At 49.4% G+C, this 20,726-nt stretch overlaps 3 protein-coding genes across 3 annotated transcripts; all 3 read right to left on the reverse strand.

The window, feature by feature from the left end:
* Positions 1-129: 129 nt before the first annotated feature.
* On the reverse strand, positions 130-2,819 carry LOC133408141 (protocadherin alpha-3-like). Its single transcript, XM_061686648.1, has one exon. It carries the CDS (start codon positions 2,680-2,682, stop codon positions 130-132), a length of 2,553 nt encoding a protein of 850 aa, XP_061542632.1. The 5' UTR covers positions 2,683-2,819.
* A 10,726-nt stretch (positions 2,820-13,545) lies between these two features.
* On the reverse strand, positions 13,546-16,662 carry LOC133408142 (protocadherin alpha-8-like). The gene is made up of 2 exons (XM_061686650.1): positions 14,154-16,662; positions 13,546-13,712 (listed from the first exon to the last, which is right to left on the reverse strand). The coding sequence occupies exons 1-2, from the start codon at positions 16,522-16,524 to the stop codon at positions 13,546-13,548; spliced, it is 2,538 nt and encodes an 845-aa protein (XP_061542634.1). The 5' UTR covers positions 16,525-16,662.
* Positions 16,631-20,520, reverse strand: LOC133408143 (protocadherin alpha-3-like). Its single transcript, XM_061686651.1, has 2 exons — positions 18,006-20,520; positions 16,631-16,692 (listed from the first exon to the last, which is right to left on the reverse strand). Exons 1-2 carry the CDS (start codon positions 20,398-20,400, stop codon positions 16,631-16,633), a joined length of 2,457 nt encoding a protein of 818 aa, XP_061542635.1. The 5' UTR covers positions 20,401-20,520.
* Positions 20,521-20,726: the final 206 nt, after the last annotated feature.

A 20,726-nucleotide genomic window follows, 5' to 3' on the forward strand; every position in this document is an offset into this window, starting at 1 on the left:
CATCGTGGGGGGGAAATCCTGTTTTTGTCAAACAATGACTTAGACTGTTATTTTACGAATGTGACAATATTTTAATTGTGCTTATGCAAATATCAAAATACAGCAACTTCTATCAATTGAAATGTGTCATCACTTAATGCGCTGGCTTTGGTCACTTGCAACTCTTATGTTGTTCCAGTCACTAAATAGACTGAGGTAAGAATCAATCGATTCAGCACCAAGGACAGACACTTTCTGACCAATGAATTGACCTGAATGCATCCGCCAGAGGCTTAAAACAGTGTGCTTATATTTTCCTACCTTCTCACAATGAGGCAAAGTCTGAGTCCTGCCGAAGGTGTCCCCCCCGTGAATGCTGATGAGTTCCGCTTCCCCCGGCGGAAAGGGCGAGGGGAAGAGCACCAGGTCGCTTTTGAGCGTGTCCGAGCCCAAACACACGTCATACTGCCGAGTGGCTTTGGAGTAAGACCGGCTCCCGTCGGGGCGGGCGCCGATCGTCGGGGCGCCGTCCGTCCGTCCGCGGCATTTGAAGGCCGCGAAAGCCAGCAGGCCGAGCAGAAAGACGAGCGACACGGCCGCGATGGCGATGAGCAGATACAAGTGGAAACGGGAGAAGCTCTCCTCCTTTCCGGGCACGTGTCTGAACGGAGCGCGGACGTCGGCTGCGCTTTCCAGCACCAGCACGTCAATAGACACAGTAGCTGACAGGGAGGCTTCTCCGTGATCACACACCAACACCACCAAGGGGTGACTTTTCAGGTCATCGTCACTCATTCTCCTCTTGGTCCGAATCTCCCCGGTGCCGCTTCCGATCCGGAAGAGCCCGTCGTCGCCGCCTTTGGGCTCGGACAGGCGATAGGAGAGCAGCGCGTTGTATCCCGAGTCTGCGTCGACGGCCCTGATCTTCGCCACGAAGTATCCCGCTTCGGCAGAAAAGGGGACGCTCTCGCCGTTGGCCGAGCCGTGCTCGGAATAGGGCGGCAGAATGCCGGGACTGTTGTCGTTCTCGTCCAGGATAAAAACGTTGACGCTCACCTCGGCGCTGAGCGGAGGAACGCCGCGGTCCGCGGCCTGGACTTTGAACTCGAACGTCTTCAGCGCCTCGTAGTCGAACGACTGCAAAGTGACGATGTCGCCGCTCTCCGAGTCGATGTTTATCATCGTCGTTATCGGAATCGAGTCGGTGGCGCTTTGCAGCAACGAGTAAGTCAGGCGCCCGTTTTGATGGACGTCGTCATCGACTGCAGTCACTTGATGTATTACCGCTCCCGGTGGACTATTTTCTTTGATGTAAACATTCACGAGGGGCTCCGAGAAGCGAGGCTTGTTGTCGTTCACGTCCAAAACATGAACATAAAATACACTTGTGCTGGACAGAGGTGGACTTCCCTTATCTTTGGCCACGATGCTGATGTTGTAGTGCGCCGCGCTTTCTCTGTCTAGCGGCTCAGCAACTAGCAGAGAAAAATAGTTTTTGTAATTTGCTTCCAGTTTAAATGGAACTTCGTTTTGAATCTGTACAGTCACATGACCGTTCTCACCGCCGTCTTGATCAAAAAGCGACACCAGTGCCACTGCCGTGCCCACGCCGGCGTCCTCTGGCACGGCGTTTTTCAACGACGTCAACGTGACCTCGGGAACGTTGTCGTTGACGTCCAGCACCTCGAGCAGCACTTTGCAGTGAGCGGACATGGGAGGGTTGCCCTTATCGCTGGCCTCCACCCTTATCTCGTAGGCTCTTTTTTCCTCGTAGTCAATTTGACCTTTCACCTTAATCACACCCGTTTCCCCCTCGATTTCAAATACGTCGAGCACGTGATCTTGATCTTTGCTTCTTAACGAATACGCGATCTCGCTGTTTAAACCGTCGTCGGCATCAGTGGCGTTCACCGTCACGATTCTCGTGCCAAACGGTGCATTTTCTGTCACTGTCGCCTTATATAGAGACTCGGTGAAGGTCGGAATGTTGTCGTTGTTGTCTAAAACGTTGACTATCAGTTGCGACGTGCCAGACTTTGGCGGGCTGCCACCGTCTACCGCCGTCAGCGTCATTGCGATGCGAGGCAGCGTCTCTCGATCCAAAGCTTTCTTCAGCACCAGCTCAGCCGAGACGCCGGCGGCGCCGCCGCCGCCGCCTGCTTTGTGCACCGCTAATGCGAAATGCTCGTTTTGACTCAATCCATACGTGCCGATGCTGTTTTTACCCACATCCGCATCACCGGCTTCAGACAATGCGAATCTAACGCCCGGCAATGTGCTCTCTGCGATGTATAAGTGCTGCGTTTTCGCGGTGAACAAAGGCGCGTTGTCGTTGACATCTAAAATGTCGACATCGATGCGGTAGAGTTTGAGCGGATTGTTTATTACCGCCTCCACGCTGATGGAGCATTTCACCTCCTCCGTGCAGAGCTCCTCTCTGTCTATTCTCTCATTTACATAAAGCGCTCCGGTCTGTAGATTGACCTCGAGGAATTTCTTCTTTGCGCCGGCAGCAATTTGAAACAAACGGGAGCGCAGGTCCTGCACGTTGATATTGAAATCCTTGGCGATGTTTCCGACGACGGTGCCGGGGTTTGACTCCTCCGGGATGGAATAAGAGAGCTGTCCAGATGCTGTTTCCCAGTAACACTCCAGTAGAAGAAGCCCCAAATAAATCCCCCCAAATCTCCATCTGCAAGGCATATTTATGTCCACTCTTTGCAAAGCGTGAATTCCAAACAATTCCGTATTTTGGCACGTGCACCGCGTTTGTTCCTCCGTCGTCCGTCTCTTTATAACAAAGACTGAAAGGATCTCTCTCTTCCAGCATCTGAAACCGGGAGGGGCCTCAATGCATGAAGAGAAGAGCGGCTCGTCCTCCTCTGATGGAGAAAGAGCGACGCTTGGTGGTCAAAGTGGGTATGTGCAGCGGCGACTGCATTTTTCATCATGCTCTCAACGAGCCATAAAAACACCGAGGAAAAGGAATGAAGCAGTTTTATTGCGAATGAGAAACCTTGAGGGATTTTAGGGTTGCTTTTTTCTTTTCTTTTCTGTTTTTTTTTTTTTTACCCCAAAAACGGAAAGTACTGCATTCAACGTCATCTCAAATATCACAGTATGGAAATATGTTCTGTGCCCTCCTTAATCTTCTGCTCTCTGATTTTCTCTCTTAACCTCGAGGACAAGGAATAATTTGAACTGTACGAACACATGAGATGAGAGGATGCCTTCCCATGTTTTTGCATTCCTTCACAATTTATCATCCATTTGTATGAACGGCCATTTGCGCGCTAATCCCAGGATTAATCCTCTGCGGCATAAACTCCCGCCCTATTTCCCCCTGGTCAAAAACATGATTTTATTTGGAGAAAATATTAATAAATCATCACACACTGATCCACAATCACCCCCCCCCCCCTCCACACCCCAGCAATAATATGCATTACTGTATTAATCGTACCTCACAATGACGCAGATTTGCCAAATGCCGAGAGCGTGAGCATGATTAAAAGCACCGTTTTGTGTATTTATACTCAGAAAAAGTCACCTTTACCATCACGTGATGATGATTCATATCGTTGGATAATTACAGTCGGGATTATCAAAACCAGTCCGGAATCCTGGATAATCTACAGCCCGCACACAAGTGTTACTCAGCAAAGTCAAACCCGAATTTATCTGTTAAAAGCATCGGGCTCATCACGCTTCTGCCCTGCGGCCCGCTGACCTCGCGACCTTATTTGCTGGCGATTTGAGCACAAATCTCTGCCGCTTTCCAAGAAACCATAAACGGGACGACGTCGGCGGTTGCGATCATGAATCCCGCAAGACGGCAAAGTTGGGACTTCCGACTCAACATTTCCAAAGAAACACTTCAAACATGTCTCATTAAATATATTCGGCACTCTTTGTCCTCTAAAATGTAACGGCTCTCACGCAGATAGATTAACCATCTGCATCCTTGTTTGTGATTTATTTGTATTTAGATGAAGGCGAACATGCGTATCTTGGCGCGGGAGCAAAGGTGAGAGGACGAGGGCAGCGGGGAGTGGGTTGTATTTTTGGCGTGCTTGTTTTATTATTTAAGAGGTGCGCCACATCTGATCGCATCATCTTGGCGTGGAGGGCCCGTCGTGCGTGTGTGTGTTCCAGCTGCGCGAGAGGGGGTCGGGGGTTCCAGCTGAACAGGCTCCAAGACGAGCGTGCACCCCCATCCCTCTTTTCTCTCGCCTTCCTGTCTCCATAGTAACGCCATCCCCCGACGGGGACACGACGCCAGTAGAAATAAATAATAGTAAATAGACTGGAGGTTTTGAGCCACTTGTAAATCTTCATCAATCGCCATTGATGGAGTCCACTCTCACTGAATGAATCCGACCACATCAGGCTCAAAGCGTGCACCCGAAATAAAGCAAACAAAGCCCACCCGGGTGTGAACTGGCCTGGCAACAGTTGCGTCTGGGTCGCTCTCGCCGCACTGCTACTGCATATTCACGCCGCGGCGGCCGCGTTGACTTTGCGCCTCCACGCTGAAGAGGGCCCGCGTGACCTTTTCAATCAGCCAACAGTGCCCTCTCCGGAGACCCCCCCCCCCCACCACTTCCACCCCGCAAGCCGCACACTCGCCTCATTTGACGACGTATATCACGTGCCGATGCCTTTCTCCCTGTTGTTCATGCAAACTTAAGAGTAGCTGCGGTGCGGCCTTGAGCGTTGTCTGCTAGGACCGCGCCCCAAACCCACAAGCGTATTAATGAGGCAAGAAATGCGAACAAAGGATGAAAAAGGGAAGTCAAATATGTTCACTCTGAACCATCGGAGTGACACACTTGCGGAAAGATAAGTACGAACATGAATTGAGAGAGGAAAAGATTTGCATGGACAATCAATGCGTGTTTGGGTTTGCGTGAGTGGGAGGAAATGATACAATATTTCACATTATATTTAGAGGCAGACGTACAGCAGCACAGACCCGATCCCTCACATCTAAAAGCGATGCGCGTGCTAAAATGAAGAATGTCATAAAACCCCACGAAGAAGTGCAAACAAATCGGCGCTTCTTCCACTGGTTGGTTGGGAAAGTGGGACAGGGGGGCGTCCGACCAAAACAAGAGCCGGGGCTTTGCAATATGGAGCGTGGCACACGCGCGCCACTGAAACACACACACACACAAACACATTGTTCACTCGTTCGCAAAGCACAATGCCCCCGAATCGCGTCCTGAGTTACTCGACTGTCAGACGACAGGCGGGCAAAGCGGCAGGCAGGCTGTCTGTTGACGGTGGCATGTCGTTGACAGCGTGTCAGGAAAGGACACTTTGGAAACGTGTTGTCTCCGTTTAGCGTCAAAGACGAGTGTGCGTTTGACGCGATGCTGTCGCACCACGTAAGCGCTGACAAACATCCAAATATGTGATTGATTACGCGAGAGATACTGTACATATCGCAAGATAAATGTCATATAAGCATGTTTCGATTTGGGGCCTTTCTTCCAAGTCGCATGTCAGCAAAACAATTGATTTGCTTCTTAAAAACAGACGCAATCATCGGATCTGTCCAGAAAACCAGACACGCGATATAACAGCAGTACAGAAATAATAATAATGATCATCATAATGATAATCAGATGGTCGGAGCGATGCGGCCGCCCTGGGCTCTCCTGATTGGTCCACCAGTTGATGTGTTTCCACGGGGAGCAGCCAAAATTGATTCGCGAGCTCCTCTCTTGTCACCATGGCAACGCAGATGCAAGCCCCTCGGTGCCGCTCCCTACTTCCTGCCCCTCCTCTGGACCTTTCTTTGTGAGGAAACAGGCAACGATGTCAACCGCATATCATGTTGCATCATCTTCCTGGCATCTTATTCGTAGATTTTCTCTTTTCCACACGCACACATACACACATACACACATATTTTCGAGATGTTCTCCATCTTTGATACGCTCAGCACACCCACACAGAGAAACGCAGCCAGACCGAAACCATGTTTGTGGGATTAGGAGTACATCTGGCTCCATAGTCAATCACGGATAACCTAGATTTGTCGATCAAAATGCTTGATAGGAGGGAGAGGGCGTGGACCAGGCAGATATGGGAAAAAAAAAAAAAAAAATGGGACGGCTACCCGTGGATCAATACTGCCGCATGAACTCAATAGAGAAACCAGTGAATACACCACCGCATACGGGTGCAGTGACCAGCTAAATAATTGACCATCGACACACGGAGGACATTGCGTTCTGATTTTCCGCCACAAGGGGGCGCGTGCCTCCTTTTCGCATGCTCAGCCTGGGCCGCCGTTTGAAAGCCTCCCTCACGCTGGAGAAGAGAGAGCGTATCACGTGGCTCAGATATCCCATCGCTCGAGTTGACGTCGCCTGTCTGCGGGAAATGAAAACGCTGGCAAGGTGCGAAGTTGCATGAAACAACGCTTGCGATCGAAAGAGGGAGCGATGTACCGCAGCATGCAGGCGGACAAACATATCGATGTGACATATTTGTTCACACTGATGATTCTCCGTGATGACCCGAGTGACCTGTAGAAGCGTTGTGCAAGGGCTATTTTTACTTGCTTATTAGTCACGCCGAACGGATTGTTGCGCCCACCAGTGCTGCTTGCATGGGAAGAGCAATGGAGGAGCAGACCTGCTGCATGCGCTCAGGCTTGGCCCACTTCCTTTATAAAAAAAAAAAAAAAAAGCACAGCGGGCGGGAGTGCGTCTGAATAATAGACGAGCGTGATGTTGGAAGTGCACGAGGCTGGAATGGTTTTGTGAGCTTTGCTCCACTTTCCAGCAGAAGATGACCACACAGTGGTGTCATGTGACTTTTGCGATGAGCCTTTCAGTCTTTTCAGCAGCTCGCGGATCAGCCGGCACCGGCTTCCTCTTTCGATAGCATTCAAACCTCAACCAATGAAAAGGTTCCCACGCGCGCGTGAACTTTATGAATCGCAGTATTTGCAGTCCGTGTAACGAGGGAGCACTTGTGATGCACGCATTTGAAATGAATGCAGTCAGCGATCGGAACCCATGCAACAGACGATATGAATTCAGAGGCTAAAGCAAACAAGACAACGACACGACACAGGATGAGAGTGAACGGCGTGTTTAGTCTGGACTTTCTGCTGCCTCCTTGAAGCTACTTTTCGCGGCATCGCCAAGATGATTCGACCGAATCGCATTCGAGCAGTAACTTCTTCTCGCAAATCATCACTCGACACGCTTTGCAGAGGCCTCAATCCATGCAGGGCCGACGGGGATATTGACGTTTGTGGCAGAAAACACACGCTTGAACTTGAAACTATTCAAGTTAGCTACTCAACGTGAGGTAATATGTGGAGTTTAGTTGTTTGTTTGTTTTTCTCCACTGTGTGATGAGTCCTGGAGCTCCACTACTAATAAATACTACCACCACGACCACCACTATTTCTGGACTGCCCGGTAATGCGATATTGACATTGACCTCATGCCTATATCGCATTCCACAGATGTATTTGAAAGCCCAGTCTCCAGTATATTTGTTAAATTAAGGGCGATGTTCTCCACCGATTGTTAGAGCGCAACGCAAAATGAGTTCGACGTAAAACAAAAGGGCCGAGGGAGCCAACACAGACACACACACACACTTCATTCATATGTAACGTGTTCATATGGCCACGTGAGGCAAGGATAATGTCGCTACCGTTGGTGCATTCCGTGTATAACTTACCTATAAAACCTAATTTATTGATGACAGGAAATGTAATTTCCTACAATGCTCACATGGAAGTTCCAAAGAGACCCATCGCATGCCAATCAAACTCGAAGTGTGAGGAAACGAATGATTCCAGTGTGCACGTGCAACATCCAAAGTATTTGCTCATCGTGCAAATCGGGCTTCGCAAGCGTCTCCTGCCAAGAAGCATCCGGCGATGTGCATGCAGTGCAAACGTACTCGTGCAAACTACAAACACAGTCAGAAACATCTTGATAATTGTTGAATGTATGAATGTTGTTGTGAAGGCTGAATGTTTGAAACAAGCTAATGAAGAAAAACAAATGTATTCGAATTGAATATTTCAATGATGTATGTTTATATATATATATATATATATATATATATATATAGAATACGAGTTGTATATTATTCCTTATTCCTATACCTGCCACTAAGTCTGAGAAAGAGAGAAAACACTCCGAGTCCTTATTAAGCAACATTTCCGAGTTCACGTCCTCCAAAACGAGGACACGCTGTACAGACAAGACCAGAAATAGCATCAGGGGGCATGATGGATTAAGAGACCACATTTGCGGCTGCTCGCTTCAGTGGACAATTCTTATCTTTTTTTTCCTCCTTTTTTCTTTCCCCCCCCCGCCACCCCCCCCCTCGTCCCCTTAACAACTGGGCTCGGCAAGACCCGAAAATGAAGGACAGCTTACAACAAAATCAATTCGAGTCAGCGTCAAGCAATCTTCTGCATCTGCTTGCATTCGTACAGTCAGCCAGCAGGGGGCACACGTGAGCGAAGGGGGCCTGATGACAAGACGACAGGCAAGAGTCAGAAAGAACTGCAAGAATTTCTTGGGAGTGAATCAATGGATGGAGAGTTTTGGTGTGAGGAAAGCAATCCAGTTTGCGGTGACGCTAAGGTGGACGTCTTCCCAGGCTGGAAGAGAGTGGGCTCAAGAACAAAAGCCACCGGAAGGGAGACGTGGGCGGACAGAGTGGGAGGGGGATTCAGGCATTAACATTCGCCATTTCTTCTTGTTTTAGTCATACGGTCGGAATCCTTCTGATCCCGCCGGTGCTCATTCACAAATAAATGCAGCGCGCGCTCGTCATCGCGAGAGTGTGAGGACCCCGCGCCCGCGCGCCCGCGCGCCCGCAGTGAGCAGTGCGAGGATACCGCGCTAAGAAGGCAATCCTCTCTCTTACCGAGGCGGCGTCCTCCGCCCCAACCGCTCACCGCAGATTTCCCTCACTTTGCGTATCCGCTGACTAAATCGGACGCGATTCCGATCCGGATTGTAAGACGGTAAAAACCAGTTGCGCTTTCTTTCAACCACTTGACGGCCGACGCGCAGAAAGCCTTACGCCGACCCGCGGCTCAGCTCAATGCTGCGGGCGTGCAGCGGCGACCAGATGTTGTGGCTGCGCGAACGCCGATGCCAAACAAGAGCAGCAGTGCACACCATCTGTTCTGGTCTGGTAATTAAAAAAAAAAAAAAAAAAAAAAAAAAAAGAGAACACAGAAGAAGAACTCTGCTAGCTAAGCTAGTAATATTTTACATGAGGATTACTTCGACTCATAGTAGTAATACAAAAATAGGTTCATGTGTGTATACAGTATGGTGCCCGAGAAATGAAGCGGGCAGAAAATGTCGTCGATGTGCGTATGTGCGCAACGCGAGTGGCAAGGTCGACATTTTGGCACTCGTCCACAGACACAATGCAAGGCTCGGGCGCGCTCATGCAACATTCCGCATGACATTCGGATGCAGAAAAAGAAAACAAAACAGTTGGCTTCAATTGCATCAATGCGGAGGAATTGGCTTTGACCCAGATTAGCGACCAGCGCGGGGCCAATTTGCACGGCATCGTCGCGTTCTGGGACGAATGACGCATGAGCAAAAAAAAAAAGGGAGACGAGCCAGGGAGCCTCGGCCCAGAGCTGCCAGTGCGGCCTACGCGTACTCGCTTCGGGCACGCTGACGCTCGCTTTGCCTTGGAAACACACTCAGACGAACACAGGGGGAGGGAAAAAAATAAGCGATCTATCTATCTGAAGCAACTATTCAAGTGGACAGCAGCACCTTGTTGTTATCCACCGGCTACGCAGTATTTTCTTTCATTCTGCAGTCACCAAACGCGTCCATCTTTCACGACCAGCAAAACAAAGAACCCTGAAGCAGTACCGCCATTTCCAAAGAAACAAAACAGGAAAATACACCTCGTTGTTTCGCAAGGGGGATGAATGTCACTCTCCCTGTTTTTGTTTCATGACTTATAAACCGAACGTGTATTCTTGAACTCATCCATAACCGACGTATAAGCAAGGGCTCTTTAGGAGGAATGCGTTACCAACGTTCAGAAATTAAAATCAAAAGACCATATGACATCGAAAACGTAAGAGAAGTATGTTCACGTGTGTAAAGAAACTCAAATGTCAAACCACTGAAATCATTCAACCTTTCCACAATATTCCAATTCATTGCGATGCACCTTTACAAGGAGAGGCAAGAAAGGAATAAACACTCTCAAATGAAACATCAAGGTAATATTGCTCGCTTTCGCTTGACACTGTCACGGAGCTATTCATTTCTGATATGTTTATTAATGCACTGCGTCCATCACGCTCGATCAGATCGGTGCGCGATCCGATTGTCAACCGCTGAGTTAAGTGGATTTTATTTACGCAGCAGCAAAACAGAGGTGGCACATTTGTTCCTATCTGTCAAATGATTTTCAATAAGGTGTGTGTGACCAACATGGAGGACGAGGAAGCAGCAAAGAGGGCGGCGGCAGAGCAGCAAAAGGTGGCAAATAAAGCAACTTCTAGAAGGAATTGGAGGACACACTTTTCACTGTCTGCATTTCATCAACTTGCTCGGACAGCGTGTCTCCATTTCTCTCTCTCTCTGCCGCTCTCCTGATGCCACCTGAGGCGGATTCAAAGAGGGAGACCTCGTCAAACCACTTGTGGCCCGGGTATCACATGAGATATATATCTCTCTCTCTCTCTCTCTCTCTCTATATATATATATATATATATATATATATATATATAGAGAGAGAGAGAGAGAGAGAGAGAGATAGCCTGTGGGCTTGCTCTAAAAATAGCTTCCCAGTGACGGGACATTGTCATTTCCGAGGGATGTTGGGGAAGTGGTGGTTTCGAGAAATCGGGTTGTGTATCGATATTCATCCGTTTCCTAACTCGATAAATCCTTGTTGATAATTATTCCGAGGACTCCTTAACATGATTATTGTCTTCACAAAAATGAACATTTTCAATTCTTAATGGTGATATGATCAGATTTATTGCAGAAGTGCGTAGCCAACTTTCAGTGCGTGGCGTTATGCCCATTTTTCGGGGCGCTGAAGCGCTCCTGAAATGAATCCCGGCACCCCTAAACCTCCGACGCGAGACTCGGCCCTGCCCCTCACTTTCAAAAAGGTCGCCGACCCCCGTGAGTACGCGAGGGGGCCTTCGCATTGCATGCACACCTGCAAACTGGGCGGCGGGCCGCGCCAAGTCAGCCACGCGGTCCACAAATCAGAGGAATCAAGCACATTGTTGTGTCAGTGAAACACTGAATAAACAGAATTCATAACGATAGTCCACCTAAAATGAGATCATATCAAATCAAAAGTCCTTTTGTCTGTTGTGACCCAAAATCTAAAAATGCAACTTTCAGCCACAATCACGAGCCTATTGTAAAAGTCCTATCTCTCCGTGTAGTGTCAACGAAAACGAGAGAATTCTGAGCATCTTCGATGTAGCTCTTGTATTTGGCGGGCGTGGCTGCGGAACTGAACGTGCAGTTGTGACCGATTGGCGTGAGATGCAATACTTGTATCTCCCGCCAATAAGTGCGAAGACCGATGTGATCCGCTGACGTCATCGTGCACGTGCCCCATGCAGCTCATTCCGAATCACACGGATGCTTCTCATCGGGGTATTTGCTGTCCGGGCACAGCTGAGCACGACGGCTGCGCTGCCTTAAATTATGCGGCCGCATCACACCGCGTAAGGACAAATTGGTCCAAAGGACTGCAGCAAACCGGCGACTGCCTCTAATAAGATCAGAACACCCAAGTGATTTTTCTCCCCCCCCCCCCCCCCCCCTCCTTCCGATGCAAACGCGCTCGTTGTGCTTCTGCTGCTCGCGCCTCCAAATCGGAACAACTTCCACACGTGGACGTAGGAGAATATTGAAGGCCTGTTGTTCCTGGCATGTAGGAATTTTAAGGCTGACCCACTCCTTCGCTTGAAACGATGATCCCGATACCGTGAAAGAGCTCATTAGGAGCTCCAGCATGCCCGCCTTTGCTATTGTTGATTTATCTGCGCCGTCTGTCGCCGAAGCGAAGGTGGGGATTTTACTGACGAAATCACGTTCTTTGCAATTGAAGCCATTTCCCTGAAAGATTGTGAGTCGCCTATGGAGGCAAGCACCACCCAACCCCCTCCTTCTCCTCTTCCTCTTCCTCTTCCTCCTGCTGCTGCTGCTGCTGCTGCTGCTGCTCCCCCCCTCCCTCGCCGTATTCCTCTGCTGTCGCTACGACTGTTGAGCGTTCGCTCGTCGGCGCCAATAGGCGGATCTCCTTGTGCGTTGCTATGGGCAACACACAATATTCCGCACAGAATGAGTCCAGAAGCAGAGCGTGCGGATTGCACACGCGTGATAAAACATGACCTACATTTAACTGGTGAGAAAAGGGGAAACGTTGCAATGATATTGTACACAAAGAAATACAAACGGTCACGACGGAACAGCCGAGCTGATGTTGAAGAGTCAGGTCGGAGTCGGTTGCGAGCACGCCGGCCCAAACAAACACTCGCATCGACGTCCGTATGACTATTTCAGACGCGTGAAGGTAGCCGTCGGGAACGAACTGTATTGAAGACGTTCACACCCCATGGAAGACATTCCGGCACGAGAAGACGCACACACGTGGGTTAACAGCACACACAACCTGACCTGAAACATGAGAATGAAGGTGAAACTTCCCCCGCGGCATCGTTATTCCAAAACCAACAGCACAAGCAGTTCTCATTTGAAAAATATATCAGTCGATATAGACGGACAAAACAGAACTGGAGGATTTGCCGCAATAGCCACTATTTGTCCTCCATTCAGGCTTTTCCTAATAATAATTAAAAAAAAAAAAGAATTTCACTTCAAAAATTGTTTGAGCTCTTGAATTTCTAAAGTGGGGACTTCCCGAAAACCGTGACGATACATGTGTGGACAGCTTTGCTTCTCAGAATTTTCACACAAAGTAGCACCTCGAAAAATGTATTTCATCCGTTATGACTCACATTAAAAAACAGTCATAGGCCGGCGTGTTCCGCAAAAATAAGCGAGGGCTTTTGTCGCAAAGACCTTTCGCCGAACGCTTGCGCTCAACTGCAAGAAAACAAAAACGGTCCTTCAATAATGATTCAATTACAAATGCGTGGAAAAAGTGAAAAAAGAAAAAAAACACTTTGTTTCAAAAGAGAATTCTTCGACAGTAAATCCAAATGTATTGTACTGCACTTAAGTTAAATACAACTGAACTGCACTTAAAAGATGCACTGTGTGTGAAAATTCAAAGGTACCGTACACGAAAAAAAAAAAGCTACAAGCCTCATTCTAATATGTTTGATTGTATCGCATGTAATCAATGTTGTAAATTTGATTTCTATTTCATTCCGTGATTGTTTCGCATACCGCTAATGAGAACCTGCTTCAACCTGCTGCCACCTGTACCACACCTTTGCGAATCACTGGAGTCGAACCTCTAAACTCATTCCGGGTGTCACTCGAAGCATTTTGTCTCCATCTTTACTGGACGCCGCGACACGGTGTGCAATCATAGTTCCAGTCGTGTCTTGCAGATATCGGGAAGTGGATTTAGAGCAGCGCATATGGCGATCAGCGCCATGACGCTGATGACAAAAAGGAGCGAGACCGAGCCCAAAGTGACCATGATATCAAAAGTCACACTGTCCTCATTGTCCACTTTGACTGCACTTTTGACTTGAGGAGCAACAAAAAGCCTGGTTAGGCTCCACAAGTTCCATCATAGGGGAAACAAAATGTCAGGCCAGTCTAACAATGTAATGTCCTCCAGATCCATCATGAGTGAAAAAAAGCTCAGCCAGATTTGCACTCACAAGGGACATGAGGCCAATACGCTGTAAACATAGTCGTCAACAATGTTCTCATTTTTCTTCTATGACTGATCAGGCTCAATTTCTGACACGAGCCAAATTTCGCACGTGGAAAATCCGACGTGAGAAGGTTTCAGCACCACAGACAGCGACAATCGCAACGATGTGGTCAAACACTGCACCCTCTTCTTGTTCTTTTACGATTGTACGACTTACAAATGTTTCCTGATTTACAAACATCTGTCACACCGGTGAAAGCAGAATATCCGAAGCACACACGCATATAACCAATAGTAACACAAAGAACTGTCGTATTGTCTTACCTCCCCTGCGGCCGCGCGTCTGGCGTCGGGCAGCACCAGCGTGCCGGCGTGGCTGCCCGGGGCGCCGGCGGAAGCAACACTCATTCTGGGTCCGACCAACATGTAGCGTTTGTCTCCCGATCTGTACTGGATGCTGTGACACAGCGTGCCGTCGTAACGAGCGTCTCGTAGATATTTGGAAGTGGACTCTGCGGATTTGGAGCAGCGCATGGCGATCAGCACCACCACGCTGATGACCAAAAGCAGCGAGACCGAGCCCAAAGTCAGCGCCAGATAAAAAGTCACCCGGTCCTCGCGCTCGTCCTCTTCGGCCGCGCTTCCCGCGTGGTCGGAAGCCGCGAAAGCCTCTTTGGGCTCCGCCAGTTTGACGGTCACGGTCGCCGTGGCCGAGAGCGAAACGTCGCCGTTGTCTTTGACCAGTACGAGCAGTCGATGCTCGGCCTCGTCCGTCTCCGTGAACGGGCGAAGTGTTCTGATCTGGCCCGTATAGCGGTCCAGAGAAAAGAGAGCGCGCTCGCCGAGCGGCCGCAGCGAAAACAGTAACCAGCCGTTATATCCCGTATCGGCGTCGTAGGCTCGGACCTTCGTCACCGAGTCTCCCGCTTTGGCGTCGCGGGGAATCTCCGCCGCGCCTCGGGCGGAACCGTTGGAGCCGAGCGGATACAGGATGACCGGAGCGTTGTCGTTCCGATCCAGAATGAACACCTTCACCGTCACGTTGCCGCTCAGCGGAGGACTTCCGCCGTCGGTGGCCGACACCTGGAACTGGAAGCTTTTCAGCGTCTCAAAGTCAAAACTCTTCAGCGCCGTCACTTCTCCAGTCTCGCTATTTATACTTAGAAATGAAGAGGGTTTATTTTCTCCTCTCCCCTCCTCTCGAAGAATTCGATACGTCACGGCGGCGTTCTCGTCGTCGTCGCGATCGAAGGCTCGGACGGAGAAGACGGGGGCCCCTGCGTCGTTGCCCTCGGCAACATAGAAAGTATAAGGACCGACGGAAAACTCGGGACTGTTATCGTTGACGTCTGAAATGCAAACGCTTATCGTCTTCTCAGACGAGCGTGCGGGTTGACCGGCGTCTCTTGCAACGACCGATATATCGTATGTGGAGCTTTTCTCGCGGTCCAGAGGGGATTTGGTCACCAAAGAATACATTTTGTCTTGTAATGACGGCGACAAGGCAAAAGGAACATCCTCGCTTATGGAGCAAATCGCTTTCCCGTTGAGGCCGGAATCCAAGTCATTCACACTGATGAGAGCAACTGTGGTTCCTAGTCTGGAATCTTCCGGAATGGAGCTGGAAAATGACGTCACTTCCATCTCCGGTGCGTTGTCATTCACATCGACGATCTTGATGAGGACGCTTTTTTCCGCTGTTAGTGGGGCAAACCCTTTATCTGACGCTTGAATTTCAATTTCATATGTCTCCCTCTCCTCATAGTCGATGACACCAGTGACAATTATCTCTCCTGTCACGCGGTTAATGTCAAAAAGTTGAAATAAAACATTACTCACACTGTCGCCAAATGAGTAAATTACATCTCCGTTTTGAGCGTCATCCAAATCGGTTGCATTTACTTGCACAACTGTTGTGCCCACGGGAGCATTTTCTTGGAGCATCACAGAATATGCGTCTTGAGAAAACACAGGAGCGTTATCGTTGACATCTAAAACGGTTATTAATATATTCATGTCTCCGGATTTGGGCGGTTTCCCTCCATCCACCGCCGTCAGCACTAAGGAGTGGCGTCTCGCTGCCTCTCTGTCCAAAGATTTCTGCAGAACTAAGACTGGTATTTTTCCATCTTGTCCTTTGTCTTTGACCTCCAAACGAAAATGATCGTTTTGACTGAGTCTATAATTTTGCACGGAAAACGGGCCGCTATCAAGATCACGTGACGCTTTGAGCTGAAAGCGAGCTCCGGGCAAAACTGACTCAAAAATGTCCATTTTTTTCTCCTTCTCCTGGAAACTCGGGGCGTGGTCATTTACGTCCAGCACGTCCACTCGCGCGTAGTGGACCTCGAGTGGGTTTTCCAGCACGGTTTTTAAATCAATCAAACACGCCGTGCTCTGTGCGCACACCTCCTCTCTGTCAATTCGGCGGCTCACATAGAGGATGCCGTCGTTTGGATTCACGTGGAAAAGAGGCTCAGCGCCACCGGAAACCACGCGAAACCTCCTTTCTTTCAGTGCGCCTTTATCCAGGCCAAGATCCTTGGCTATATTTGCCACCGCGGTTCCTTCGTTGACCCCCTCGGAAATGGAATATCTCAAATTCGCCGAGGCCACGCTGCACAAAATCGCAGCGGCCACAAAGCGGCCCAAACGCGACGCGGATCCTCTTTGTCCCATGGCTAGCCTCGGAAAAGTGCTCACGAGAAAAACACAGCAAAGCGGCTGGAGAAGTCACAGCGTCGATGTACGCCGATGTTCATCGTCCTCCCGCAAGTGCGGACGCCTATGCAAGCGGAAGATTTCCACAATGGGCCGTGCGCTGCAGGGAGGTGTGCTCGCGCCCGACTGAGCGAGACAACGCGAGGTCGACGCAAATGTCGGGACGACAAGCTCGTGCGCGCCGGATTGCACTCTTACACTGACACCGTGCGACGTCAACTCTCCCTGCATCCTTTCCCTGATTGTTGTTTTGTTTGGTTTTTGCGCCCGTGTATTTGAAAATAGTCAAAAACAGTTGACCAGACGAGGAGTCGAAAAAACAAAAGTGCTCACAGCTTTAACATCAACATAAAACTGGACTGACATTGGAAATAAACAGCAACACGATCCAGGGAGATCAGCCCAAACATATTCAGCCTTTTACAACCATAAACGAAAATAACTTCCATGAAATATGTTCCACCGCCTGACGTTAACCGGATGCCACATTTAATCAGCCTTTAAAATAAAGTGACTTCATCAACTTTCCACTCCAGTTCCCCTCAAGTTCTCTTCATTGCGTAAGAAAGTGGGAGATTTCATGCGTGTTGATGAGACACAGGTGCATCACAAACAGGACTTCTCAACTGCCTCTGATGGCCATTATTTTTTGGTACACTTAAAAAAATTCTTATTTCCCATCAAAACTAGCTCCTTTAAAAACACGTTTTATGTCAGTGATTTCAAAACAAATGTAACACTTCCGAAAGTTGCATTTCAGCATTCGCCACAAAGAAAGCGGGGAATAAAAATTAATGCGGGCTAACTATCAGAATTGCAGCCAATAAAACGGTGACACGTTCCCGCGAGCCTTGTGAGGATAAGCGGCTCAGAAGATGGACGGATGAAAACGCTGACACGTTAGATGTCGCCTCACCTCGAAGTGTACACTCACGGGATAAACGGAGGCAACAACACAACACGATAGAACAAACGGCAATGTCCTCAATGTGCAATACTCCACATTTTCAAACCACAGCGCTATTTTGAGGCCTCGGAACAGCAGCACAAATTTGAAGACGCGAGACTGCGCGACGTTTCCGGTACTTGCCTTTCAAAATCAATTGTTTTCAAACTACCGATCCAACAGCGGAAGAGGATTGATTGATTTTTTTGGGGGGGAACTTACTGTCCTCGACTTCATCACTTGAAAGTCAAGCACGTACAAGATCAAGCACAATAAACTGCGATTGTAGTCTGTGATTGTCTAAAAGTAAAGAGTTTTTAAAGCATTGCGATAGTATTTGCAGCTTTCCCCCACACTAATACAACAAAAAATGGAAATAATGTAGTATTGATCAAAGAACTGTTTTCAATTTAGAATCCTTGCCTCCGAGATATGATGTAAAGTATAATGCAAACACCCACTCACACAAAACAACTGCATTTTTCTGTCTTACCTCCCCTGCGGCCGCAGCGTCTGGCGTCGGGCAGCACCAGCGTGCCGGCGTGGCTGCCCGGGGCGCCGGCGGAAGCAATACTCATTCTGGGTCCGACTAACATGTAGCGTTTGTCTCCCGATCTGTACTGGATGCTGTGACACAGCGTGCCGTCGTAATGAGCGTCTCGTAGATATTTGGAAGTGGACTCTGCGGATTTGGAGCAGCGCATGGCGATCAGCACCACCACGCTGATGACCAAAAGCAGCGAGACCGAGCCCAAAGTCAGCGCCAGATAAAAAGTCACCCGGTCCTCGCGCTCGTCCTCTTCGGCCGCGCTTCCCGCGTGGTCGGAAGCCGCGAAAGCCTCTTTGGGCTCCGCCAGTTTGACGGTCACGGTCGCCGTCGCCGAGAGCGAAACGTCGCCGTTGTCTTTGACCAGTACGAGCAGTCGATGCTCGGCCTCGTCCGTCTCCGTGAACGGGCGAAGTGTTCTGATCTGGCCCGTATAGCGGTCCAGAGAAAAGAGAGCGCGCTCGCCGAGCGGCCGCAGCGAAAACAGTAACCAGCCGTTATATCCCGTATCGGCGTCGTAGGCTCGGACTTTCGTCACCGAGTCTCCCGCTTTGGCGTCGCGGGGAATCTCCGCCGCGCCTCGGGCGGAACCGTTGGAGCCGAGCGGATACAGGATGACCGGAGCGTTGTCGTTCCGATCCAGAATGAACACCTTCACCGTCACGTTGCCGCTCAGCGGAGGACTTCCGCCGTCGGTGGCCGACACCTGGAACTGGAAGCTTTTCAGCGTCTCAAAGTCAAAACTCTTCAGCGCCGTCACTTCTCCAGTCTCGCTATTTATACTTAGAAATGAAGAGGGTTTATTTTCTCCTCTCCCCTCCTCTCGAAGAATTCGATACGTCACGGCGGCGTTCTCGTCGTCGTCGCGATCGAAGGCTCGGACGGAGAAGACGGGGGCCCCTGCGTCGTTGCCCTCGGCAACGTAGAAAGTATAAGGACCGACGGAAAACTCGGGACTGTTATCGTTGACGTCTGAAATGCAAACGCTTATCGTCTTCTCAGACGAGCGTGCGGGTTGACCGGCGTCTCTTGCAACGACCGATATATCGTATGTGGAGCTTTTCTCGCGGTCCAGAGGGGATTTGGTCACCAAAGAATACATTTTGTCTTGTAATGACGGCGACAAGGCAAAAGGAACATCCTCGCTTATGGAGCAAATCGCTTTCCCGTTGAGGCCGGAATCCAAGTCATTCACACTGACGAGAGCAACTGTGGTTCCTAGTCTGGAATCTTCCGGAATGGAGCTGGAAAATGACGTCACTTCCATCTCCGGTGCGTTGTCATTCACATCGACGATCTTGATGAGGACGCTTTTTTCCGTTGTGAGAGGCACAGAACCTTTATCTGACGCTTGGATTTCAATTTCAAACATGTCATTCTCCTCATAGTCTATCGGGCCTTTCACAACAATCTCACCTGTATTCTCAAGCATGTCAAATAACTGCATTATATTTGGACTGTTCTTGCTGAAGGAATAAACTACTTCTCCATTCAGGCCTTCATCTAAATCAGTTGCACTCACTTGAATGACAGTCGTCCCTATTGCCGCATTTTCATTGAGCATCGCAGAATAAATGTCTTCAGAGAAAATAGGTGCATTATCATTAATGTCGAGCACATTTATTGAAATATTCATTTCGCCCCTCTTCGGAGGCTTTCCTCCATCCAGTGCGGTTAACACGAGTGAAATATGTCCCGCTGTTTCCCTGTCTAACGATTTTTTGACAACCACTATGGGGATTTTGCCATCTTTTCCTTTATCTTTCACTTCCAAGCGGAAATAATTATTGTCACTGAGTTTATATTGCTGAACAGAAAAGTGACCGCTGTCGCCGTCATGAGAAGCCTGAAGCTGAAATCTTGCCCCGGGCACCGCCGACTCTGGAATATCTAACTTTGTTTCTTCGTCTGGAAATCTGGGGGAATGATCGTTCACGTCCAATATTTCCACGCCGACATAGTGGACCTCCAGTGGGTTTTCCAGCACCGTTTTGAGGTTGATCAGACACGTCGTGCTTTGCGGACACTCCTTTTCCCTGTCGATCTTCCTGCTGACGTAGAGGACGCCGTCGGCCTGACGCACATGGAAAAGAGGCTCCGCGCGACTCGACACAATCCGATACCTGCGCTCCTTCAGCGTGTTTCTATCCAATCCGAGGTCTTTGGCAGCATTTCCGACCACAGTTCCTTCGTCGACTTCCTCGGAGATGGAGTATCTTAATTGCGCCGAAGTCACGCTGCACAAAAGCAGCGCGGCCGCAAATCCCAGCGAACAGCGTCTCGCCCTTCCACGCGCGCCTCTTTGTTCCATGGTGACAAGCAAAAAACGGCACTCGTCCATTCGGAGGAAAGCAGCCGCGCTGGTTGGTCCAAACAAAATACAAATGTGGAGTGTGCAGAAAATGTTCCTCCGCTAAGCCATCTGCGTGACAAATGACGACGAAGACACAACCGACAGGGAAGACGCAGACACGGAGATCACGCCTGCGCGACTGTTGGCAAGTGGCGCCGGGCAGAACATGAGGTCACGTGAACACCGATGCGCGCACGTCCTGACACTGACACCTAGCGACCCAAATGCATATTGCAGAACAGGAGAGGATGGCGAAAACGTTCCGAGTTGCAGAAAGTCTGTGCAAATACCAGCTTGATTTCCCACTGTGAATA

The sequence above is a fragment of the Phycodurus eques genome, chromosome 9 (genome assembly GCF_024500275.1).
Source record: "Phycodurus eques isolate BA_2022a chromosome 9, UOR_Pequ_1.1, whole genome shotgun sequence".
NCBI classification, from domain to species: Eukaryota; Metazoa; Chordata; class Actinopteri; order Syngnathiformes; family Syngnathidae; genus Phycodurus; species Phycodurus eques.

What these genes read in the sequence shown, in the direction of transcription:
- LOC133408141 (XM_061686648.1), bottom strand. Translation starts at nt 2,682, where the DNA reads ATGCCTTGCAGATGGAGATTTGGGGGGATTTATTTGGGGCTTCTTCTA.
- LOC133408143 (XM_061686651.1), bottom strand. Translation starts at nt 20,400, where the DNA reads ATGGACGAGTGCCGTTTTTTGCTTGTCACCATGGAACAAAGAGGCGCG. An exon ending in ACGCTGCGGCCGCAGGGGAG is followed by an intron (nt 16,693 to 18,005) that starts GTAAGACAGAAA and finishes TGTCTCGCTCAG; the next exon opens with TCGGGCGCGAGCACACCTCC.
- LOC133408142 (XM_061686650.1), bottom strand. Translation starts at nt 16,524, where the DNA reads ATGGGACAAAGAGGATCCGCGTCGCGTTTGGGCCGCTTTGTGGCCGCT. An exon ending in GGAGGTAAGACAATACGACA is followed by an intron (nt 13,713 to 14,153) that starts GTTCTTTGTGTT and finishes TTGCTCCTCAAG; the next exon opens with TCAAAAGTGCAGTCAAAGTG.